A 22,573-nucleotide genomic window follows, 5' to 3' on the forward strand; every position below is an offset into this window, starting at 1 on the left:
GGTCTGCCACTGCACCCACCGCTGCTATTCAGCCAGATCAGCAGGAAGCAGGTGGGCTGGGTTTATGGAGGCAGTGGCAGCCTTGCAGGACTCTGGCTTCCTTAAAGGCCTTGCAGATGGCATTGAGGTGGAAGGCCACACCTCCTGGCAGCGAGGAGCCCAGCTCTGGGTGCTCGGCAAACACTCGCCCCACACCGAGCCCAGCTTGCAGCACGGCCTACCCAATAGCAGCTGCAGCCAGTTTGGCTGAGAAGGGTACTTCATTGTGAGTAACAGCACACACACACACACACACAGAGAGAGAGAGAGAGAAACAAAGCACTGCATACAGGCCACATTTACATCTTAGCTACAGGCCACATGCCTCTCCTATTCTCTCACAAACACACTTCTCACACACTCACCCTTCTCGACAGCAGTGGTGAACACTTGTCCAGATAATTCGCCACACCACTAGCACTTTTCATTGAGAGCTGCAATAGTGGCAGCTTTGCTAAACCTTTGCCCAGAGGACAGGAAGAAAGAGAACCAATCTCTCCCAAATAGCACATTAAGCCCGCCAGGAACTAAGAAGATAGCTCAGTGTTGCAGAAGCACGTGACAATGAGGATGCAGCAGGTAGCAGGCCAAGGACAGGGCTGTGGCTGCTGGTACCATCAATAAAAATTCTGAACTTGGTGGGGGACAAGCACAACAACCCAAGCTCAACCGGTGTTTAATGCAATTTAGTTTGTTGTTATTTTTTTAAAAAAAAGAAATGTCCCACCAATTTGCCAAATCCTGGTGGGTCTTGAACAGCCAAGGTAAGAACACTTGGTGGCTGGATATGGACAATGGGATGCAGGTGAGTCACCCATGATACAGATTCTGTTTCACACAGTAATGCCTCTAGAAAGATATGATTACAATAACCCCCCACTATTGCTGCTACCCAAACATTTGAGAAGAGCATCACTTTAAAGGCAATAATTATCAGCTCACCAATGTTCGTCTTGTTTCTGAAACCTTTCATCTTAAAATGCAGGATATGGCCTTTTGGTTTTGCCTCTGAATGTTTCCAATGAGATAGCAAACATTTTCAATAGCATTTTATGCAACTATAGCTTTATGCTTCCTTTACACTTCCTCACCGATTGAAGGAAGTCATGGGATAGACAAGCCTTTTACATGAAGCCCTTTTCCCCAGTCTGCATCAGTACTGGAACTGTTTTGATCTGTTTTCATTTTTTATATCTGGAACCACTTTTAATTGTTATATATGTGTGCATGATTCTGCTTTAAAAAAACCAACAACCAACAACAACACTTTTCTTTTACAGTTGTATCAGTTTTAATTGTGTGTAAGTGTTCATTTTAGGGACGTGGGTGGTGCTGTGGGTAAAAGCCTCAGCGCCTAGGGCTTGCCGATCAAAAGGTCGGCGGTTCAAATCCCCGCGGCGGGGTGCGCTCCCGTTGCTCAGTCCCAGCACCTGCCAACCTAGCAGTTCGAAAGCACCCCCGGGTGCAAGTAGATAAATAGGGACCACTTTCTAGCGGGAAGGTAAACGGTGTTTCCGTGTGCGGCTCTGGCTCACCAGAGCAGCGATGTCACGCTGGCCACGTGACCCGGAAGTGTCTCTGGACAGTGCTGGCCCCCGGCCTCGTGAGATGGGCGCACAACCCCAGAGTCTGGCAAGACTGGCCCGTACGGGCAGGGATACCTTTACCTTTACCTTTAAGTGTTCATTTTATTGTTGTAACCCACTCTGTGCTCTTATTGTGAAGGGCAGTTAAGAAATACACGCCCCCCCTCCATTTTATGTAAATGGCAGCTGGAGTCAAGCAGCTGGAAGTTTGACGGCTGTTCTAAGATCTGATTATTCCTTTGCATCAATAATTTTCCAGCCAAGGACAAAGTCTAATCTACACCATGCCTTGTCTAGCTCTTTCTCTCCCTCCCTTTTACCCTTTATGGAAACTGGCAATCAGGGACACGAGGGAAGTGTTTAATTGTAGCAGTAAAAACCTAATAGCCAAAAATGGTTGTTGTCTTTGCTGCTGGCTACCTTTAAGGTAGAAAAGGTGAGTCCTCTGAAAGTACCGGGAAAGAGGTGTGTCTAATTTGAAACCTGATGCCTCCTTCCTGGGCTGGTGTGTGGGCAGAGGAGGAGGGAAATGTGGCTCGTTGAGCACAACAATAGCAGCTGAGACGGAAACCCACAGGTATTCCTTTTCCTAGAGGAGCTTTCAAGGTGGGGAGATTCCGGATTTGGCTCTCAATCTCCTCTTGGGGGCCCTGAGCACTGGAGGGTTCCACTCCAGACACACAGGAGATGAGCTTCCCCAGGAGAAGAGGCTTCTACAAGCAAGAAATAAACAAGACCGTCTGGGAGCTTCCTAGGAGATATACTTCTCTCAGCCCCGTGGGCTCTGGAGCTTATGGCTCTGTCTGGTGAGTGGCTTTTTTATGGATCCCAGGGCCCTTGGCAGATGGCGGCAGGGGGTGGGGTGGAAGAGGGAGAGAGACTGGGGTACAGGACACTGGAAGCCTGGATTCTTGGGAGGAGTCAAGAGGAGGTCCTTCACTCTCCTCCATTATGGAGTGAAAGCAATTTGCATTTTGGTAAAGGTGCCTTGCTTCCTTCCGGCCATAGCCTGCGTCATTCCAAGTGTCAACAGATCAGCTCTAACGAGCTAGACATGTGGGGAAGGCTGCTTAATGTTCCATTGCTTCACTTCCTGCAAGGCCCCTTGTTGTGAATATTTCAGCTGTTTCGTGCCTTGGTTCATAAAGCACCAGCGCAAACACTGAGTTTCCACATCGGAGGAAGATGTTTCCGATATGGCAGGTACAGACAGGCATCTAGGCTGCCAGCAGCTTTGCCAGTAGGGATGCATAGCCAATGACCAAATACATTTTGCTGCCTGAGGGGAAACAGCAAATGGTGCCCACTTACCCACCCAGCACCACCGTCAAGGTGCATAGAGCCCCTGAGCAGACACAGAACTGGCAAGTTTTATTTCAGACCAGGAAGTAGACCAAATATAGTCGACCAAATGTAACCTACATCAGCCTATACAGCGACTGGTTGTTTTCCAGATACTTTGGACAGCAACACACATGCTGCCCAGTGGCTAGGAATGATGGGAGTTGTAGCCCAAAAGTGCTAGAGGGAACCCAGTTATCAAAGGCTGATCTACGTTGCTAGGCCACTCACCTCAAATTCTTATATGACCAAAAATATGCCACCCATTCCAAATACCAAAGAACTGAGACAGGGCCAAAACTACCAACTAAAATGGAATGGCAGGCGAAGAAGAAGAAGAAGAGTTTGGATTTGATATCCCGCCTTTCACTCCCTTTAAGGAGTCTCAAAGCGGCTAACATTCTCCTTTCCCTTCCTCCCCCACAACAAACACTCTGTGAGGTGAGTGAGGCTGAGAGGCTTCAAAGAAGTGTGACTGGCCCAAGGTCACCCAGCAGCTGCATGTGGAGGAGCGGAGACACGAACCCGGTTCCCCAGATTATGAGACTACCGCTCTTAACCACTACACCACACTGGCGAAATTATTTGACTGTGTAGAATTGGCAAAGATGACAGGAAAAATTAGGAACCAGACAAACCAAAAGTTTAACAAAGAATGGGATATATACAGATTATATTTAAAAGAACATTGTTCACATATGAAATCTTTGACATGTTTTGATTAACTTTTGCAATGTCATATGCTACAAAGATTATAGATAATTTATAAGCTAAATGTGATACAATCTGCAGTCAACAAGGAAACGAAGGACCCATGCCAAGGAAGACGGAAGTCTCAACGTATGGAAGAACTTTATTTTATATGTAACGTTTTCTTTGTATTTGATATGTTTTGTTTTTTGTTTTTTGTTTTTTTGTAGTGAGCGGATGCAATATTTAAAACCGATAAAGATTAAATTGCGGGGGGGGGGGGGGGACTGAATATTTGTTTCAGGGCAGTTAGATGACTCTAAAAGAGGATTAGACAAATTTATGGAGGATAAAGTCATCAGTGGCTACTAACCTTTATGGCTCTGTTCTCCCTCCACTGTCAGAGGCATCTTGCTGGCTACTGTGAGAACATCATACAGGACAAGATGAGCCACTGGCCTGATGCAATAGACTCTTCTTACAGTCTTATGTATATGCTTATGTATGTTCATGTGTATGTATATGAATATATATATACTACTAGTTTATGCATGCATTTTTGAGCTGCTGCCCTTGACCCTTTGTCATTTGAGGCAACTGCCTCACTTTGCCTAATGGTAGGGAGCATATTAAAAACCATGCCAGACAATTAGAATGCAGGCATTTTATGATGATTTACCCCCAGAACTTCAAGCAGGACAGAACTTGCAGTCAGTAAAGAATGGTGTAAAGTCAGACTCTTTCCATGTTACTTATTTAAAAGGTGGGCACATAAGATAGCCAGAGCATATAGAAAAATATAAAACAAATACAGTGGTACCTCGCGTTACAAACTTAATTAGTTCCAAAGGTCCGTTCTTAACCTGAAACCTTTCTTAACCTGAGGTGCACTTTCACTAATGGGGCCTCCCGCTGCTGCTGTGCTGCTGGTGCACAATTTCCGTTCTCATCCTGGGGCAAAGTTCATAACCCGAGGTACTGCTTCCGGGTTAGCGGAGTTTGTAACCCGAAGCGTTTGTAACCCGAGGTGTTTGTAACCCGAGGTACCACTGTACATGTTTGGAAATATGCATCGTGCAGGTTAGGGAGCCAGATTTGGTGGTGGCTTCAAGGCAAGCGTACCTCCCATACCCTTGAATGGGTCCTGAGACATAAATCCTCCATTAAGTTTTTAAGCCTTGCTGGATCCAGGACCCCAAGAATCACAAGGGACTCAGACATCATGTAGGCTAGCCCCCAAACTCACAACAATATTGTTGCCATCAGCAAATTGGGGAAGGGATTTTTTTAAAAAAAATGAGACTGAAAAGGTTTAGGCACTAAAAGGAATACAAGATGTGTCTGCTGGATCAGGCCATTCCAATCCCAATGGCCCATGTAGCCTAGCATCCTGTTGTCACAGTGGCCGACCAGATGCCTGTGGTGAAACCACATGCAGGACCAAACACAAGAGCACTCTCTCAAAGCAGCTGGCATCCAAAGGCACAATGGCTTTGACAGCAGAGGCAGAACATGTTTAAAATGTCAGAGCAGGCTGCTGAAAGGGACAGATTTCTTGGAGCTCAGCTGCTGCTACAACTTCCTAGAGCCCAAAAATGCCTGCAAAGGACAGCCATCCCTTTATCACATATACTCATCAGGTGGAATGAATTTGTGTGTGGTATTTTTGCATTTCTGCTGTGCTGGTTAATAAGCAGGCTATAACCAAGGGTGGATTCATGGTATTTACATAACGATAGCAATTGCCACATGATAACCTAGTAATCGTGTGCTGACTTGCTCTGAGCAACGTCTGGTGCGATATTTTGCAGGCACAGGACAATTCTACAGGCTGCATACACACAAAAAAGCATTGAATGTATAGACTCAGATTGCTTATAGGCGATTGTCTGTGCTGATTAAAAATTAAAAGGGAGTGATATTAAAACCTTTGTAACTCAGGTTCCAAGTCTACTTAGACATGAGGATTGCTGAGTACAAAATGGATGAGTCCCAAGTAGCATTTCTACTGTGAGGGCTGAGCAATCCAAACTGAATGAAATAGCACAACTCCCAGGCCACCTTATTCTGGAGAGGATCACACCCCGTCCCTTGCCTCGCTCTGGAGTATCTTTTGGGGGATGGACTGGCAGCAGTGGTTATGGAACTGTAGCCTCAACCAAGTGACTTTACTCTAGCACTTAGCTGCAAGATTGCGAAAAGTATGACATCAGCCTTCAGGAATGGTTTATTAAATGAAGAATGAGTTTATTGCATGGGATAGAGCACGACTGGCTCATTGGCTGATTGAATCCTTCCTGCATTTGGGGGACAATAATTAGCTGACATAGGGACGCGGGTGGCGCTGTGGGTTAAACCACAGAGCCTAGGACTTGCCGATCAGAAGGTCGGAAGTTCGAATCCCTGCGACGGGGTGAGCTCCCGTTGCTCGGTCCCTGCTCCTGCCTTCCTAGCAGTTCGAAAGCACGTCAAAGTGCAAGTAGATAAATAGGTACCGCTCCGGCGGGAAGGTAAACGGTGTTTCCGTGCGCTGCTCTGGTTCGCCAGAAGTGGTTTAGTCATGCTGGCCACATGACCTGGAAGCTGTATGCCGGCTCCCTCAGCCAATAAAGCGAGATGAGCGCTGCAACCCCTTAGTCGGTCACGACTGGACCTAATGGTCAGGGGTCCCTTTACCTTACTAATTAGTTGACATGGAACATTGTTGGAACATCTCTTTTTCCCATACTCATTCACATATTGCTTTGTTTAAAAAACACTTTTCAGTCTTTTTCTTAAAATTGTATCCCAAGTTAATGATAATAGATGATGATTATGATAAATAAAGATACAGAATAACAATAAAAACATTAGAACCAGAGCAGAGGACACAAACACTTCAATAAAAATGCACATACAATGTGCACATGAACTTTCAGAGACAAAGATGTGTTACTTTGTTATATTAAAAACAGAAAAAGTGTCCCATGGCATCTTACAGATTTATTGTGGCATAAGCTTTTGAGATGCATTAAATGTTATCCTCAGCTGACAGATACAGGCACACAATCCTAAACCCACTTTATAGAGATTGGGAAGAAAATTGATGTGGTTTGCATAATAATGCAAATCTACTTAAAATCCACACTCCTTGCAGTAATACTCAAAGCTGAAATGCAGCTGTTCTTCAAAATTCACACTTCTGTAAATTTTAGAGTGCGGTCCTCTAACCAAAGAAAGCGTACAAAAATGCATGTTTTAGTGAAAATAAAATAAAATATGTATTAGAGAAAATTGTTTGCATAAAAGTTTGTGATAGTGGCAATGGCTTACAAAAATGTGTTTAATATGAGAAATGTCCACTAAATTGCTGGTGAATTTTTATGAGGACTTAAAAAAACCCACCAAAATTTCAGACTAATGCCGAACTGAAGAAATGAACTAAACTTAAGTCTGGGAAAATGAGAAACCAGTACTGATGGATTTGCCCATCCATACTTTCAAGTAAACATGCGGAAGCTCTCATAGCACTCCACCTTCATATCCTTCTGGATTTCTCCTGCCTTATTTGCCACAGCTCAGCAATAGATAAGAAGACAGGGGAGAAAGTGGCAATCAAGAAGCTCTGCCGCCCATTCCAGTCTGAGATCTTTGCCAAGCGAGCGTATCGTGAACTGACACTGCTGAAGCACATGCAGCATGAGAATGTGAGTAACTCCTTCCCTTTGCTTGCTTACACACAGTTGTCTATGTCTTTCATGCACAGCCCTGGATGGAAGATGGAATTGAATATTGGAATCTATCTCCACCCAAGTTTTGATAGTCAAAACAAAATCTGACCAAGTATGCAGTGTCAGAATTTGCATGCCCACCAGATTTCAGCCACATTCACACCATGCATGTAAAGAAGTATCATGCTGCTTTGGACAGTCATGGATTCCCCAAAAGAATTCTGGGAGCTGTAGTTTCTCAAGGGTGCTGAGAGTTGTTAGGAGTCCCCTATTCACCAGCCAGAGCTACAATTCTCAAGAGTGGTTTAACCACCAGTCCCTCTTCACAGGGAACTCTGGACAGCCACAAGTTCTTCATCCCTGTATTAAACTTTGCTGCTGTACTAACCACGTTACTAGTTGGCAAAATCTTCATGCAGAGGTTCATAAACTGATATGCCCTAGTCCTTATAGACAATGATGATGGTAAAAGAGCAAGAGCTGATGATAGGTGACATCTAATCAATCTCCACCCCGAGCCCTTTTTTCCCTGCTTCTCTTCCACATGTCTGATGCACTTAGTTCAAGTGGACAAAAAAGAGGAGCATGGCCTGTGCCAGTTAAATGCACTCTTCTTCAGATCTGCTTAGGATCTCTAGTACAGTCGTACCTTGGTTGATGAACGCCCTAGCAGTCAAATGTTTTGGCTCCTGAACGCTGCAAACCCAGAAGTGAGTGTTCCAAACATTATTTTGGAAGCTGAAGAGTCTGGTGGGGCTTCCGCAGCTTCTGATTGGCTGCAGGAAGTCAAATGTTTTGGAAGTCGAACAGACTTCTGGAACAGATTCCATTTGGCTTCCAAGGAACGACTGTATACCAAATGAAGAGGACAGGGAAATTGCAATATTCCACTTCTGGACTGCATACAATGCAGAGATGAAAATCCGCTTTCCTTCAGAATTCACACTCTGGTGCGGGCAGGGTGCGAGTTCATACTCTGTTTCCCAAAATGGTAAACATTGGCAATCAGCTATGCTGGTGATAATTCTAATAATGTGAGTAACTCCTGTTTTCTCAGCTTCAGGAAAGTTTTGGCTGTTGGGCATGTTCCAATCTCTTTTGCAAGTTTTGCAGAATTAGTATTCTAGCATCTGAAAACACACATTCTTTACTATTCCTGGCGTTAGTCCCTAGATTTGGGACTTGTATAAATACTGTACAGCATATAGTATAAAATCTGGGTTTCCACCCAATGCATGAACTGCCATTGAACCATGGCTTTGCTTCTGGTGGGGCACAGAACTCCTCTTCTACAGTGTGTCCTTAATAACATTAAATTCCGTGTCCCCTTTTACTGCAGGTCATTGGGTTACTTGATGTCTTCACTTCAGCTATGACCTTTGATGGATTCCAAGACTTGTAAGTTTGTATTTCCTTCCATAAAATGCTGCAACGTTCTACTGTAGGATTTGCTTCTGGTACAGTGTGTTAGTCTGTTGCCTGGTACTACAAAAATCAGCTGAATTCAGCCTGATTCCATTCTTCCTGAAGTCAGCGACTGAATTTAAACTATTGCTTGTGTATACTCTGAAAAGAAGCCAATGTGTACTAATTTCCATAGTTTATATACAAGTTGCAGAATTCAGCTTTTTCTGGGCGCAGAATGTTATTTCTTCATTGCTGTCTTTATTTTATTTTAAAGCATATATAAACCACTTAATGTTTTAAAAATACTAAAGGAGTATTAAAAATAGAATATGTGGCACTCCTGTCTTTCTCACTGTGATCAATGTTGCCATTTCTGATCCTGAAATAGAGGATAGTTCTCAGAAATGCAATGTCTTAGTATGTCAGTGACAGTCTTCCTTTGAGATTCAGGGAATTGTTTTACTGTCTTCTAGCTACCTGGTGATGCCGTACATGCGGACAGATTTACAAAAGATAATGGGACATCAGTTCAGTGAAGAGAAGGTTCAGTATCTAATCTACCAGGTGTTGAAAGGGTTGAAGGTAAGCGTTTGGAAAAAACAGAGTAGGAAGTTGATCCTGCTGAATTTTCCTTCATGTCTCTCTTCTGGTCTAAAAAGTAGATTCTGATATACTGGACAAACTAGCTCGCAAGTTCCTACATTTATAAAATGAATGCCTTTACAAGTCTGCTCATTATAAGAGTTCATGACCTTTCAGTCTCCCCATGTTCTAGCTGATAACTTAGCAAGTGGAATAAGGTACATGGGTTATTGTTTTTTAGGACATAGACGTTGTTAGTATTGTGTGATTATAAGAGGCTTAGTGGAAGTCTAGTATATAGCAGCTGAGTTTCTTAGCTTTTTAGCTCACCATTTCAGTTTGGCAGAAACTATGCAGACTGCTTTGATTTTTCTCAGAGCCACTGGGGGCAACTTAATTCTCATCCAAATTGTAAGTCAGCGATGGAAAACTTGTGGCCCTCTAAATGTTGCTGGGCTACAACTCCCATCCTTCCAGACTCTGATCACTGGTCATGCTGGTTAAGGCTGATGTCCAAATGACCTATGGAGACCGACTGGTTGGCCATCACTGTTATACGAGTACAGCAAGGGACATTTTCCATTACACAAGATCCTGGCAGATGATTGACTGTTGGGGGTTGGGTGGGAAAATACTTGTTCACAAATGACCAAACAGACGTTTGTGTGTTTTCTCTTTTTTAATTGCAGTATATTCATTCCGCTGGAATCATTCACAGGGTATGTGTCCCTTAACTTTCTTTAAAGCTGTTTCCCTTACAACTTACAGTGCATTCTCCTGCACATGATACCTTTTCTGCCCTCAACCTTTTCAAATTCTCTTTTGATGTATGTTCTTGCTCAAAACACCAGCGAGTGCCAAAGACTACCAAATGATACCTAATGATACCTGCCTGCCTCTACCAGGGACATTATCCTCTGTCCCTAGAAGCCTCTTAGATATGTGGAAATGCCAGTTGCTGGTTCTGCCCCAGCAGTGCGTTGCAATAAACCCAGAGCCAATACCATCATCCAGCCTGGCCACATTTGAGCTGCCACTATTCTGCCTTAGGGTGGCCTAAGGGATTGCTTCACTCCAACTGCAACTGCACTCCTCACATGGGGCACTACTAAGTGTACCACATGCCCCAGAGCTGATCTTTGCTTGTACTAGAAATTGGGCTTTTAGTGTTGCAGCTCCAGCTGACTGGAATCAATTGCTAGTCCAGATAAGACAGGCACTTAGCTTCGTGACATTTAGGCACCTGCTGAGGTCACTGTTGTTTCAGGAGGCTTTCCCTAAGGTGTGACCCAGTCATTTATGGAATATTAATTGCACATCTGTCAGAATGATTTTATTGTTTTGCTTTGATGGCTTCAGGCTGTGAAGTGCTTTGCACATTTGTAAAATAAATAAAAGAGAAGGCCAGGTTCCTCCACCTTTATAAGAGTTGTGAAGAAGAGGAAACCGCAGCAGGCGTGGCTTGTTTTTTTACCTCCTCCCACTATGCTGCCTGAAGCAGGTTGCTCGCTTTGCCCTGCTCTGTTGCAGGGTGGCATTTTTCTGCCACTTAGCAGCACTTTCTTCAGCTCTTACCTCACATACTCCAAGGGCAAGTCCTGGACGCAGAGCTGTGAGGGCCTCTAGTTCCTCCCTCGAAAAATATTTCGGAAACTGCCTGAGGAAAATGCATTGCACATCACTTGAAAATACATCACTACGCAGAGCCTTTTCCACATCCTGACGCCAGCTTTCAACACAGAACGATTTTTGAAGGGAACATCCCCAAAAGCAGGCCTAAATTAGAGGGAGGGAGAGCATTCTGTTCACATTAAACAAGGCTGTATACCTGTCTAGTTTTAGGTGTAGAACAGAATCTTTTACCTCCCCCAAACCACAGCAGTACCTATGTGTCCCACATCTGGGGAGCATTTACTGAGAACATTAATAAGAGAGTGTAGGGACAGGTTTTTCATCCTTGAAAAAAAGCAAGACAGATATTTTTCGTTATTAAATTCTATACAGAGGTACCTTGGGTTACAGACGCTTTAGGTTACAGACTCTGCTAACCCAGAAATAGTACCTCGGGTTAAGAACTTTGCTTCAGGATGAGAACAGAAATTGTGCCGCGGTGGCGCGGCGGCCCCATTAGCTAAAGTGGTGTCTCAGGTTAAGAACAGTTTCAGGTTAAGAACAGACCTCCAAAACGAATTAAGTTCTTAACCTGAGGTACCACTGTATATATTTTCAAGGGTTAAACAGTTTTTTACAGCACAATCCTTTCCATGTCTACTCAGAGCAGAGTGGGACTAACTTCTAGGTCAGTGCATACAGGCTTGCAGCCCTATAGAACAAACCTATACTCACATTTGGCCAGAGACCAGATATATGCTTCCCCCATACGGTGGAACAGCTGCTATATCCAAAGGGTGCTCAGCATGGGAAGGGAGTGGGAAAAGACACAACACAGAAAATATGAAAAGGGATGTAAAGTGATTTACAGGTTTCCATAGAACATGAAAAATGGAACAACAAACTTCCTTTTAAATCTGCGTCAGCTCATATGTAAGAAAATTCTATAAAGCAAACATTATGCTGCTACCTGACCCCTGTAAAGTTAAATAGGATCGACTCTTCCATCTCAGATGTGGCCAAAAGAGGACTTATTTCTTATCAGGTGGTCCTGTTCAGAGATCTACCTTTTTTAGACATAAGCCTTCAATAAAACTAGAGTGATAACACAACAATCACTAAACCATTTCCCACAAATTAGCCTCATTAAATATTTTTGATGATTCAATGAGAAAATTTTTTTGCCCAGAGACTGATAATCTTACTATCAACAGCAGCTACATTAACATGAACAAAATAATTGGAAAAAGTCCCATTTGAATTTATTGTAAGTTTGTTACCAAGAAATCTGGTCAACTGCTTTGATGGAAAAATTAACATGTAAAACGAAAACATTAAGAAAAGCAAAAGAGTCAAGAGAAATATGGTATTGTTTTATTGAATTCGCTTCTAGCAAAAAAACCCTAATTTATTTCACCTTGAACTCATGGTAAATTATGGATAACTGACCTTGGCTGATGGTATTTTCTTCTTTCACTCTGATTCTCTTCTTCTTTAGCTTTCCCTTCTTTGCTGTTGTTGTCCTGATGGTAATCTACACTGTGCTCTTGACCTTGCATTAATTGTATGGTAACTTATCTGCAATCTGTTATTGCTCCATTACATTTGTTAGCCCATAAAACACAATACATACACTTTAAAAAAAGAACCTCAGGAGGAAACTGGATACACAGTACGTATAGCTGCTGTGTTCACATTCAGCTGCAACAAGTCAGATCTCTTTTTTCATGCACACAATGAGAGATGGGTTGGGGCAGTTGGGTCTATTTACTTTTCACAACCTGACATTTCCCATGCTATTCTTGGTTTTGTCGCTGATCTGAAAAAGCTGTGACTATTGTAAACTGAAACATTATATCATGATTTTTGAAAAGTGCCTAATTCATTGATTTTTATTTAAAGACAAGGGATGCCACCAACATGCCTGGAAACTCTGCCTGAGCCCAAAAATCAAGAGTCATGACAATGGGGAGACCAACATGTGGCATGGATGGATGGAGGTGTTGCAAATCTGCATGTGCCAAGCTGGGTGGGTTTGCGGGTGTCTGTCACATTGACTTGCAGGCTTATTTCCTGGCCTTTCTGTGTTTTGCAGGATCTGAAGCCTGGTAATTTGGCAGTCAATGAAGATTGTGAACTAAAGGTAGGAATACTTTTCAAAAGTAAGAGGCATGTAGCATGTAAGATTGGTTTAATGGCGCTTTTTCTGAATCAGCAACCATGTCAAATGTGTGGTTAGTTGGAAGTACATCTGACTGATTTCAGTGGAACTTACCCCAAAGATTATATAAAATTGCAGATTAGATAAAGACCCAGTTTTGAATATTTGTTTATGTATGCTGCTGAATTTGAAGCAAGAGGTTCAGTGTGCAAATCCAGGGAGATTCTGATGTAGTTTCATTTATATTCAATCTTTATTGGTTTATAATCAACATAGATATACCAAGAAAACTTAGAAAAAGAAAAACACAGCAAATCATGTACAAATAAAATAATAAAGAAGAAAATAGTACAGTACATTGCAAATACACAAAAATATTTCAGCCCCCCGTTTTAGTGCACAATGGCACCTAAAATTATTCTCCATCATCGGTACTCTCTTTCACTGACAGATGGCTTTGGGATGGTAACAGGGACTTACCATGGTCTATGCCCCGGATTCATATCAGCTAGGTTTGAAAACCATTTGGAATATAGATATCACAGCAAGATTCTTCAGAAATGTATTTGATCTGGTTTTATGCTGCCAGCTTAAAAAAGAAATCCTGTTAGTTCTTATGTGTGATGGAGAAGATGTTTGTTATCAATAGGAATACATTGCTTCTAGTGCAGACTTTGTGTCCAAGTGATATTGCAGAGTGTTCTGGTGATGCAGAATAGTCCTAGAAAAGAAGAAGTCTTCCCTTTCCTGAAGGGTGGCGAGTCTGTTCTGTGGTTCCTTCATTATATCTCACCATTTGTGTGTGTGTGTGCTGTAGATATTGGACTTCGGCTTGGCAAGGCATACAGACTCTGAGATGACAGGCTATGTTGTGACCCGCTGGTACAGAGCCCCAGAAGTGATCCTGAACTGGATGCATTACAATCAGACTGGTGGGTGAAATAATTTCCTTGTTCGACTGCTGGGGGAACTTTTCTCATTAGAATGTGGGTGTTCTTAGACGGCTTTTCATGCTCTTAAGATTTCAGTAATAATAATGCCACCTGATAAACAAGTACAATATATTTCCCTTATACCTCCTCGCAGTGCTTCCCCCCCTAAAAAAATGTTTAGGGGGTACTCTCATTTTGACTCAAGAAAATCACCATTTTATAGTTCAAATCAGGAAAAATAAATACAGTAAATGGACAAAAATCAGGGGTAGCAACAGAACTAATGATTTACCATGCTAGAGAAGAAACTATTTGTTTATTTTTTTTCAGTTTCTTCTCCCGTTATATTCACAAAATGCTTAGGGGGTATGCGTACCCCCGCGTACCCCCAGGGAAAAAATCACTGCCTCCTCTGGTTCAAAGATGCATCTGTTTAAAATGTGTACAAACCTGATAGCACAACCCTATATTACCTTGTGAACCACCCTGAGGGCATAGGGCAGTATACAAATTTAATAAATAAAATAATAAATAATACTGTACATGTTTACTTAGAAGTCAGCCCCACTCTGTCCAATGGTGCACATTCCTGAATAAATGTGCATAGGATTGCAGCTTGAACTGATTTTCTCCCCTTATATAGCCCATGAGCTAGTGTTCTGGACCTGGAAGAGGGCAGAAAAAGAGTGGAACAGGCCATAAAAAGGCCATAACGGGGAGAGGCGGGTTCATTCGCGCTCCCCAGATGCAGGCAGAGGCCAGGAATACAACCCGTGCACAACTCAGGGGTTGACTGTGTGCCGCTATGCACTGTATTCTGAGAGAAGCTAACAAGAGTGAGTAGCTTCTTAGCCTGAGTTATGGCACATAAGCGCGGGTGTTTCTGCTGCTATCCCTATTAGAAAAACTTGTGTTGCATTAATGTGCACTAGTCATTGTCTGCAATCGTCCCTGCACACACTCCACTATCTCCTTCAAGAGAGAGGAAGTGAAAATATTCAGTAAGACCCCAGTGGAGGAATAGGACATACAAAACATTGTTGCGGGGAATTATTTATTTATTTTAAACCCTTGTTTAAAATAAGGTTTTTTTTGAGCCATTCAGTCTCCTCCTCCTGTGTTTCTTCTCCTCAACAGTGGACATCTGGTCTGTTGGCTGTATCATGGCAGAAATGTTGACTGGGAAAACTCTGTTTAAGGGTAAAGACTGTATCCTTCTCTAACTATGACCTGTAGGGGTGGGTTGAGGGTGTGATGGAGGCTGATACTCTTGGTGAATGGGATAATGGGAAATAGGAATCCTTGTGGCAGGAGGTACAGGCAACTCCCCATTTACGTGAAATCTATTTGAGCGCAACCATGCACACACACAGTGCCGGGACCCTGGAAGTGGGACCCAGAAATGGGGAGCACCCTGGAGAGTTCTCCTGGCCTGCGAGAAGATCCGTCGCAGAGCCTGAAAAGGACATCCTCCTTGGCCTCCAGGGAAGGTCTCATGAGCCAGAAGCGTTGAGGGGCTTTGCTGAGGCTGCTCAGCCTTCCCTCTAACAGCTGATATGCAGGGTAGCGCAGCCACCACTGCTGCTTCCCCGCACCTGAGCAGCCTCAACAAAGCCCCGCTGCCTCTCTGGCTCATGAGGTGACCCTCCCCTGAGCGCGAACAGAATGTCCTCTTCAGGCTCTGGGGAGGGTCTCCGCACAATCGGGAGGCTTGGTGGGGCTGCTCAGCTGATATGCAGGAAATCTTCCCCGCATGTCAGCTGGACATGCCCCACTGCCCCTCCAGCTCCTCTGAATCCCACCGCTGGAGGAAGCTGATTATGTGGGGATGGGAGACAGAGCCTTCTCGGTGGTGGCACTACATTAGTGGAATTCCCTCCCTTAGGGAGGCAAGCAGCACAATCCTATTCATGTCCACTCATTTCTGAGTAGTCTCATTGAGTTCAGTCGGGCTTACAATGCATATAGCATTGTAACCAAAGTTGTGTGCTATTACTGTTATTGTTGGTGTCACTGTAAGCACCCCAAAGTAGCCATTGTACAAAAGATAATGCACGATAATGCGGGTGTGTGTGTGTGTGTGTGTGTGTGTGGAATTGGGTATTTCAGATATAAGTTGAGGCTCTGAAACTCAACATATTACCCAAATGTTGTAGACTGTAGCCACCGTTACCACTATGGATCAGTAAATGGGAAAGTCTCACCATCTCTTAGTCTAGCAAGGATAAAATCAGGGTGGTGGAGGCGAACCTCTATGGAGAAAGAAAATAGAAATGCATTAATAAATAGATACATAAATGTAATTTGTGCAGATGCTTTGACATTAAGTTACAAAGTTTGAGTCTTTGTTTTAATAAGCCTTAACTTAGCCTGCCAGATTTAGATCAGCTGACTCAGATCTTGAAAGTGACAGGAAGCCCCGGAGAAGAATTTGTGCAAAAGCTGGAAGACAAAGCGGTAAGAAAATTGCATCAGACGCTTCTCTCACTTTTGTGCTTGGCCTCGCCCACTATTGGCATACGGTCCTCAGAATGTGGGGCTTGCTCTGTTCGCCCCCATGTGGACTGGATTTTGTGCTCTCATAGTTGCAAAGTAACTTACAGGAGACACATGCAAAGACGAAAATGCTGTATTGGAAGATCTCTACACCTGTTTGGGATGCAGTGAAACAAAGACTGGCAACCAGAACTCCTTGAGCTAATCATTTGTTGTGTGACTTAGAACACGTTGTATTTCTGTGCTTAAGTTTACCTAACAGTGCAGCCCTTTGCATCTTTATTCAGAGTCTCACTACGTACAGTGTGGCTTACTCCCTCGTAAGCATGTTTAGAACTGCACCAAATTACTTGCTTGAAGAAGGGAAAGATAAACAGGCAATTATTGCATAAAGGGAGCTGCTGGAATTAAGAGCAAAATAGAGGAGGCGTTAATAACTGGTAGAATTATTACTGTGTCCTATTTACAGATATGTTGGCCATTGTAAACTACTGCTCAAGTTAAAAGCTGACTGCATGTGTGAGTCTTTGGTTCCCCAACAATATATAAACTATTTAATATTGCTCCTTACACTTTCCGGTTGTGGGGCATTTTTATGCCTGTCTGAAAGTCTTGTTTCTTTCAGGCAAAAAGCTACATCCAGTCGCTTCCCAAGATCCCTAAAATGGATTTATCTCTCCTTTTCCCCAAAGCTAATCCTTTGGGTAAGTAGACACATTTTCCCTGACTCCACAGAACCTGCATTTAATACTTCACTTTTAGTAAGGCTGGCCGAGCAAACATTTTTTTACAACAGAGGCAATGCAACTCTGCAGTGTCTTCCAGAGAGCTGGAGTAATCATTATTTTCTGTAGTGTTTTGATGATGATGACAAATGAAGGGGGGGAAATCCCTTAAAATAGGGTGGTGGGATGCAAAGGACGACAGGGCTCTGGCAATTTCAAAAGTTGTGTTGAATGGGGAAGTTCAGCAGCCTGACCATGTCATGCAAGCTACACCTTCAAGATGCAAGTTAGCGATTGTTCCAAATTGCTCTGTGCGACAAAGAAATCTTATTGTATTCCTGTCATGATTTGGGGGGCAGGATTCTACTAACAGGCCCTGCCAGCACAAGGACTTTCACTAGTGCTGCAGGGCTTCCCCCCCTCACCTACTCACTGCCATTGACTATGGAGTGACATCATGAGAACCTCTGGAACCAGAGGTGGAGCTAGCTGCTCTGGCATGCACACCCTGTGCACCCGTGGGGGCAGGGCAAGCGTCCCAGGTGGGTGCAGCGAGTGGAGAGTGTCCCGGGGGGCAGCGTGGTGATGTCACTCCCTCTTAGGGATGGCACCCGGGACGGGCCGCACCCACCACACACCCCTTCCTCCGCCACTGCATGGAACAGCACCTGGGAGAGAAGAGGGCAGGTTGTTCCATCAGGCAACCTGAAATGCTTGCACCATCAAAGCAGTCTGCTTAGCACCACATTGAAGTCTTCCCATAATATCAAGACAAGGAAATATTTTTGTACGTAGCTGTGAACTGAAGCTTTTGAACTCTGGAAGAGATGTGTGTGAATCGTCCTTGTTGAATTCCCTCCACTCCTTCTATGTAGGTTGCAGATGAGAAGAAGCACTGTGCTTCCAAAACGGGCTGAGAAGTAAAACTGAGAAGGAAACTGTCTTGACAGATTGGTTAACATCTGGGTTTCCTGCCTTCCTGTTTTCTAAGCCTAGTTTAGCTGTCTTTTTCTGTGTGCAGTTTACCTCTTTTCTGCACAATTTGAGATGAGTGAGGCTGAAAGGGTATTTAAAATGTGAAATAACCCCCTGCTGTAACGTTTTGATTATTTACCTTAACTCTCACCACCACCATCCCATTATGCAACACTCCCCAGATATGTGGTCACATGGAGAAACATCACACATGATCCAGTGGATCACAGATATAGTCAGCAGAAGAGATGGGGGAGAAATTTATTCTGTTTGCGTTTAGAGGCAAACTTACTTACTCCTCACTTTCCAAAACAATACACTAACTGAAACACAGCAATTTGTCAATACTCACACTTCTCCAAATTTTGAGTGACCGTGAACCAGTCACTGCCTCTCAGCCTCACAGCGTTGGAGATAAATAAATCACCCCACTTCACCTAAATTAAATATGGAGTAAAATGCAAGCATGATTTTTTTGGGGGGTGGGGTGGGGGTTGTTTGAGCCAAACTACTTGGTGATGCTGTAAATCTCAGAATGGTCTGGTACAGTTCTTGCAGGACTGACTGATGCAGTTTCATCACTGAAACTACGTATGTCTGGGACTGTGCAATACTTTGAAGAAGAGAAGACTGAGAGCAGATATGATAAGCAAGTTGTCATATCTGAAGGGCTGTCACGTAGAAATGGCATCAAGCTTGTTTTTTCTACTCTGGGGTAGGACCTGAACCAAGGGGTTCAAATTACAAGAAATGAGATTCTGAATGTTAAGAGTTGTACAACCGTGGAACAGAAGGTGGTGGACTTCCCTTCATTGGAAGCTTTTAAACAGAGGTTGGGTGGCCCTCAGCCAGGGATTCTTTAGCTGTGATTCCTGTGTTATAGGGGGCTGGACTCCTGGGGTCCCTTCCTACTCTACATTTCTGTGAGTCTATGGATGGGCTACCTCTTTTGGAATATGCATTTTCTCTCCTTTCAGTGATGTATGTGACCACCATCTTCTGTGCTACTTCAGTGGGGGGTGAGATTCAATATAATAATGAAAACCATTTTTGGCTCTGTCTGATGAGCTGATGCAGTCAGCCATGGGAAAGTGCCTCAGAGGCCAAGCATCCCTTTTGGTTTTCAGCACATTACTCTCGGGCTCATCCTAGTCTTAAACATTATTGCCCTAATTTACCTAGCCCCGTTTCCCTCCTTTCTTGCAGCAGTGGACTTGCTTGACAAAATGTTGCAGCTGGATGTGGGAAAGCGTCTGACGGCCACCCAAGCTCTGGCTCACGCTTACTTTGACCCATACAGAGACATCGAGGAAGAGACAGAGGCGCAGCACTCCTATGATGACTCCACAGAGGCCGAAAAGCTTTCGATCAATGAATGGAGAAGTAAGTTCAGCTCGATAGCTTTGCAACCATGAGTGCAAGAAGTCTCTTGGGGAAAGGTAGGCACCTTCTCCACCCTCACATGCTATCTGGAGACATCCAGCTGCCATGGAAGTCCAGCAAGCCAGACTCCCCCTCATTTATTTCATGTCCGCCTTTCAACGGGCCTCTGACTCCTTAAACAAGAGGAACCTCCGAAGTTTCTGCTTAGCTTCAGACACAGGCAACAATGACAGCCAACTGCATCTCCTCATCACTGTGAGGCAGAATTCATCTCATCCACCCTTTTGTCCTTCTAGGCCTAAGGTTGTAGTATGAGGAATCAGCTTGGCATGAGGGAGGAGAGTGATCCTTGGGCTGTTGTGTCCAAAGGACACAGTCAAAATTCAAGTTCCAAATTAGAAAGGGAAGACAGAAAGAAAAGGCAAGTAGCAGGAAATAAACAACCTAGCCAGACTGTTAAGTTGTGGGTGAACATATCAGACGACACAGCGATTCTTCAAACAGCTCTTGTTTATTCACAGGCCAGAACAGAACAGAACAGAACAGAACTGAAGGGTTCAGCCAGCCTACTTATATAGAGCTCCACTAGAATGCAACAGTAACCATTTTCTGTAACTATCCAATCACTGAACGTCACTTTCAATCCCTTATTTGCATATGTGGACCTGAGTGAAAACTATCTACAGTATCCCCTTGCTGGCCCAGGGTGAGAACTTCAGTACATAACACAGACCAAAGAATATCAAAAAGGGATTACATGCCATAAACAGAATGGGTCTCTCATATACATCAGACAATAGTTTTCTACAGCATTCTATTGAACTTTAAAATTATTTGAGCCAGGGCATGGGGGCGGGTGCTGGCCATGGGGAGCTGGATATGCCTGTTTGGCATCTTGTGGCATAGTGTGTTCAGCATGTAGGTCAGAAAACTGGAAAATGTCCAACAGGATTGCAGCCTTAATGAATTTGCTATGCCGAACATGCCTGACTCCATTCACCTATGCTTTTATGCCTTTTATCATCTTTGCAGCTCTTTTCATAACACTCAAATGAATTTTTTTCCTGTTCTAAAGCAGAATTTTGAAATGCATCATTCCACATGTTCTCAGGCCTCAAGATTTATGAAAATGCCCCATTATAGAGTCTTATATACATCTGAGTTCCTTTTATAGTCACCTTTCCCTGAGAATCACAGAGTTTTATGTTGTAAAGTAATGCACTAAGTAACCATTAAAACGTTTTGGTGTACATAGATTGATCACAAATGCAAACATGTCTTTTGCTTCTCTTTCAAGGGCATATTTACAATGATATACTGTCATTCAGTCCAATCGCACGGAAGGACTCCAAGAGGAGAAGCGGTATGACATTGTAAGCTCTGTCCTATCTGATGCTGAGACACCTTTCCTATGAGAAAATGTACATCAATATTTTGACCCCAATAAAGAAAAAATGTTAATCAGCATGGAAAAGCCTGTGTGCGTAGAACACAAGGACAATGAGTGTATAAGGGGAGTTCCAGCTTAGCCGGAAGGCCAAAACTGCACCAGGAACATCTTTCAGTGCCAAAAGTTAATATGCTTCTCATTAAAGCTCTTTGTGATAAATGGTGAGTTGCACATTTCTTTCTTTCCTTATGCATTCTGTAACTGGTTATTCACTTGATTAAAAAGGCACCTGTGCATTCCATTATTCTTTTTCATTACACCTTCTGGAGTCTTCTCAACTCCCCGTTGGAAACTCTGCAGCTTCCAGCAAAACTGACAAGGGGTGGTATTCAGTGCTAGTCCTACTCAGAATAGACCACTGAAGTTAATGGACACAGATAACTCTGGTTCATTGATTTCAATGGGTCTACTCTGACTATGACTTAGTAGAAACCATCCCAATGTTTCTAGAAATAAAATAAGGCTTATGTAAGATAGTGACAATTTTTTTCTACTTCTTTGAGGGCACCACAAGGAATACGGGTGAAATATTTTGGAGCTGGAAGTGATTTCTGATTTAGGACACCTCAATTCTCATTTGCCTGATATGAGGCCACATTATTAAACGCAATGTGTCAACATTTTAAAGTGCTAACGTAACATAGAAATAATGTTGTAAGTGTTAACTACATTATGACCATTCTGAACTAGGGGAGGGCAGGTCAGTGGCAGAGCATCTCTTTTGTATGCAGAAAGTCCCAGGTTTAATACTTGACATCTTGAGCATCTAGCAATTAGTATCCCAGCCTTTCCACTGCATTTCCATTTCCTCCTCCTTCTGGGGGGGTGGGTGGATTTATCATGTAAGAGCCCAAATTCACTTCAATTGTGCAATTATATGGCATGTGGCGAAATCCCACCTGCAGAAAAGCAAGTCTGGAAGTGCCCTGAGTCTCTTAGATTTTTCCATGCACATTGGATTCCGATTGCTGCCTATTCATGGGAACTAAGAGAGGTGCAAACTCTAGGGAAAATTTTCCTTCTTTGCTAGACAGGACAAAAACATAGGGTATTCAGGAAAGAAAAACAAACCAGTATTGGTTTGCTTTGGGAATCATAGACAAAGGTAACCTGTGGCAGAGAATTCTGGAGAATTCAACCTGTGGGGAATTCTGGGGAAAAGGACATTATGGAAACCCAGAAAAAAGGGGGGATTGTAATCTCTTTCATTCCAGACCCATCATAACCAGCACACAATCTTTTGTCAGAACTTACCTACTTCCCTCTACTAACTTAATGCAATGTGAGAAACTGAGCTTTAACAGATACTTTTAAAGGGGTGGATGGAAATGACCACAGCCAGCTACCATAACAGATCATCAGTGACTTCCAAAACAGAACAGGCTTGCCTCACGATTCCTCTACCCTGAGAATGGCCCCCTGACACACAGGCATTGAACTGCAACCAATCACTAAGGATGGCTTCCCAGCTCCTCTACCTCCGGA

At 43.5% G+C, this 22,573-nt stretch overlaps 1 protein-coding gene across 1 annotated transcript; it reads left to right on the forward strand.

Annotated features, from left to right (window-relative positions):
• Positions 1-1,999: 1,999 nt before the first annotated feature.
• MAPK13 (mitogen-activated protein kinase 13) lies at positions 2,000-21,247 on the forward strand. The gene is made up of 12 exons (XM_028733985.2): positions 2,000-2,431; positions 7,213-7,342; positions 8,706-8,764; positions 9,247-9,355; positions 10,045-10,074; positions 13,062-13,109; positions 13,945-14,059; positions 15,197-15,268; positions 16,437-16,516; positions 17,181-17,259; positions 19,462-19,638; positions 20,936-21,247. Exons 1-12 carry the CDS (start codon positions 2,313-2,315, stop codon positions 21,013-21,015), a joined length of 1,098 nt encoding a protein of 365 aa, XP_028589818.1. The 5' UTR covers positions 2,000-2,312; the 3' UTR covers positions 21,016-21,247.
• Positions 21,248-22,573: the final 1,326 nt, after the last annotated feature.

The sequence above is a fragment of the Podarcis muralis genome, chromosome 5 (genome assembly GCF_964188315.1).
Source record: "Podarcis muralis chromosome 5, rPodMur119.hap1.1, whole genome shotgun sequence".
NCBI lineage: Eukaryota > Metazoa > Chordata > Lepidosauria > Squamata > Lacertidae > Podarcis > Podarcis muralis.

Excerpts from the sequence above, each read along its gene's own strand:
- MAPK13 (XM_028733985.2), top strand. The coding sequence starts at position 2,313 with ATGAGCTTCCCCAGGAGAAGAGGCTTCTACAAGCAAGAAATAAACAAG. Across the intron at positions 14,060-15,196 it reads GATGCATTACAATCAGACTG|TGGACATCTGGTCTGTTGGC; the intron begins GTGGGTGAAATA and ends TCTCCTCAACAG. Across the intron at positions 16,517-17,180 it reads AAAAGCTGGAAGACAAAGCG|GCAAAAAGCTACATCCAGTC; the intron begins GTAAGAAAATTG and ends TGTTTCTTTCAG.